Genomic DNA, 3,548 nt, shown 5'->3' with positions numbered 1-3,548 from the left:
GCGCGCGCGCACAAACAAACCCATGCAAGCATCAGCAGCGAGCATGCACATATATAGAGTGAAGTTCCGAAATTGCTTCATTCACTCAACTCCCACATTTCTATCATGTGTGTGTGTGGTGCATATTCACGTAGCTGATTACAGACTTACTGTGCATAAACAGATAAAAGTATATGTGCATATATTTTTAATCGTAAATCTACTCAGAGGGGAACATGTGACAAATATTTTTTAAGTAACAAGAGGTGCTCAGTTTGCACAAACTATTGAACAATGATCAATTGACAGTATGTGTAATCTAACCTTCATGTGAGGAAGGAGACTTTTGTCAGCAGCTCTAGCAATACGGATGAATGATGAACAAATTTGCAACCTAGCATGCCGAGCACCAGTTAAAGAAGGGCCCTGCTGAGCAAGAAATATAAAGAAAACAAATGAGAGAAGCATGAGAATAATAAACCATTAATAAACAATGTGGAGCAGCGATGGAGGGTTGGGTTGGTAGGGTAGAGTCCAATAAACTTTAGCACAACCTTTAGAGTGAAAGGAAGAGATGTCAGAAGTTCAAAAAGTTTATTCACAACAGCTGCGACCGAGTCAGAGAAGTATTTCAGATAGGGACCGAATGCATCTAAAAATCGCCCAAGCAATTCTGCAAGCGCTGGTTCAGTCCACTTCAATGAAAGAAGTTGTTGAAGCAAACCTGAGATTTAAAATTAATATAGATTTTAGCATGTGTCATGAAGGAAAGTTGCAATTACATTATTAGATCAGAGAGCTCATTGACAACCTTCCAAAATTGTCTGTAGTTGGCATTTTATTTCAGAAGCACAGGAGAAGTCAGATGATCCATCAAAGACTGCACTCACAATTGTTTCAAGGCCTAGTTGCAGGCTTTCCAGTAATGCTAAACCCTGGTTTCATATACCACGAGATACATTTAAGGTTGATATGACAAGAACTCTCTGCTTGTTATCAGAAAAGATACAGGAGGCATATTTGGTAGAAATAAACTTGCACTAACAGAAAATACCAAGGTGTATTACTCAAAAACCTGTGCTGATATTGGGAAAATGACTGAACTGCTGATGACAGTACCAATTCTTTGTGAGACCTTTGAGACAGCTACCACAGGCTTCTGAGAAGCAACAAGTCTGATCAGCTCCAACTGTACAACAACAGAAAAGTTAGAAGACCAGCTTAACACAACAAATACCACTGGAAAACAAATGGACAGTAGAATATAAGTTAGTATGAGTTGCTGTCCATTTTCCCAAATAAGCAGTACTAAAACATAACCACCTACAGTACCAGTATAGTCCCTCCACCCCCAAAAAAAGAAAAAAAGAACAAAGAGAAAAAAAAAACTTTGCCAGTCACTTATTGAAATTAGTCACAATAAGGCAAATGAAATAAAGACTTTAAAATACCAAAAAGAATAAATCTATAAGACAATCAACAGGGCTACTTGTACATCCCAGCAATACCAGCAATATGGCGATGATGAGGTAACCTTCGAATTTGAATCTATAGAACCAACTGGAGGATCCCCATCAGCACCCAAATTGGCTAAACATAGTATATTGATTGTTTGTTCCGGTACCAAAGACACTATGTATTTCTAAGGCTTGGTTCCATAGTAGTTATTGCCCTTTTTTCTTTTTCTTTTTTGGGTTTCTTGTATCAATTTTTCACGGATTAGCATCTCAAGGTCTTTTGCTGGCATGTTAATCATCTTGGTAGCAAACCACCACCAAAGCCAAGCAAGCAGACTGCAAGAAGCAGCAAAGAGAGTTCTGTCTGACCTCGAAAAGTCTCAACCAACCTGCAGAAGCCGCTTACAATGCAGAATTCCACTCGGAAGGCATACAAAGAACTGATGCCACAGTTGCAGCCGCGCTAGGGAAAATGGCTATCTTAGGAATCCACGTATTATAATTTATCTAGCATCTCAATCCAGATTCAGAGGGGCTTGCCTTTGGTGTGGCCCTAACGTATGCTTATGCATACAACTACTTATATGCGCTTTAAAGAGACCAACGTTTCACGAAACAGAAGAATGCATCTAAGGCAGTGGGCCCACTTATTCCGCATGTGCTTACAGAGCCACAAAAAGAAATAAATGAATAACTTCATCTGCAGATTATTAATTTGATATTATTTACTTCCTCCCAGCAAAGCACCACCAGAACAATGAGCAAAATCTTGCAGACATGGTCACTTTTTATGCATAAGAAGGCTTTCTGATGATGGTACTAACTTTGCTAAAAATCTATGTAATCAACTGGCATAATGCATCGGCAGAGCAATGAGCAAAGGACCAGCTCGAGGACAATGATGGAATGGTTTATAGAATAAATTTCATCCTACAAAAGCACTCCTCAATGATATTGTTGATACTCTACATGCTCCCCTCCTTCCCATTATCAGACCAGATGATACTACGATGGAAACTCAAAACAAATTTCATGCATACATAACAAATCCACTTCCAAGAAGTCTGTCTCCAGCGAATTACATATCAAGGAGCTTGTGGCGGTAGAGGTTTTGATAAGGAAAAACCCTCCTCGTAAATCCAGCTATCATTTCTCAAGGACAACAAGTAAATCTTGGGTTTCCTCCCTGAGACGGGTCATCTTAGTCCCAGAGTGGTGCTGATCTGACACAAGGGTGGCACATTGCACCTTTGCAAGACAGAAATTCAAGGCAGTAAAGTTGTCTCCCTTTTTTGAAACCAGTGTCTCGTGTGTATAGTCAAATTACATGTGCATGTGTGCACTGGGGGGCAAGTGTGTACAAGCAAATACACAACCAAAACAGTGACATTAGCACGAGTTCTAGATGATTGAAGAAGTACATAAAGTGTGAATCTCTATGTGCTTATCAAAACAAAGCTTTATTCTTAGCAATAAATTAGAACAAATGGGAGGAAATAAAAGAATAAAAAACACTGCAAGATGTCTAACATTGTTACAGACAACAAATGGAATTTGTAGCCCACCAAGGATGACATGGATGGTTGGGAGGTTCTAATATCGCTACCACGGTCTTGGGTTCAGCCCCAGGCTGGGTTATCAAAAGAATAAATAAATAAATAACAAACGGAATTTGTAATAGGGCGTTGCTTCAGATGTCAAAAGCTGACACCTCACTCTCTCCCAATAAAAAGGAAAGGAAAAGAAAAAAGATTGTTTCAGGAGTTGCTTATTGCTTGCAGATTTGCAGTTATACCAAAAAAATGAATTGATATCCTTAGGTCAAGGTCATGCAAAACGACTTATGGAATAATCTCTAAAGTCACTGCTTGAGTTCACAACTATAGACGTGCATTGACTTAGAAATGGCAGATCGGGTAGCCTCACTATAACCTAAACTAAATCAAACAAACTCAGATCTCAGTTTGGTGGCTTTGAGAGATTTTAGGTTTCCCCCCTCTTAACGGAAGACAACAGTAATAAGTAAATGATTTAAATCTGGAGTACAATTTAGGGACTAGAATTATGAAAAAGAAAAGGAGATGAAACCCATACCAATCTAGAACGATATTG

The 3,548-nt window shown here is 39.0% G+C and overlaps 1 protein-coding gene across 1 annotated transcript in view; it reads right to left on the bottom strand.

Annotated features, from left to right (window-relative positions):
- The window catches only part of LOC109827913 (protein HASTY 1), a gene marked incomplete at its 5' end in the record, with an annotated part of 24,213 nt that overhangs the window by 15,392 nt on the left and 5,273 nt on the right, over positions 1-3,548 (bottom strand). Inside the window, 5 exon segments of the mRNA XM_020394935.1 lie at positions 304-405; positions 534-703; positions 791-914; positions 1,055-1,168; positions 3,531-3,548. The exon segment at positions 3,531-3,548 is cut by the window's right edge and continues 222 nt beyond it. Coding sequence (XP_020250524.1) covers positions 304-405; positions 534-703; positions 791-914; positions 1,055-1,168; positions 3,531-3,548 — 528 coding nt within the window.

Source organism: Asparagus officinalis, unplaced genomic scaffold (genome assembly GCF_001876935.1).
Source record: "Asparagus officinalis unplaced genomic scaffold, Aspof.V1 AsparagusV1_Un549, whole genome shotgun sequence".
NCBI lineage: Eukaryota > Viridiplantae > Streptophyta > Magnoliopsida > Asparagales > Asparagaceae > Asparagus > Asparagus officinalis.
Note: the sequence above shows the minus strand (reverse complement) of the source record. Positions and strands in the feature narration are given on the sequence as shown.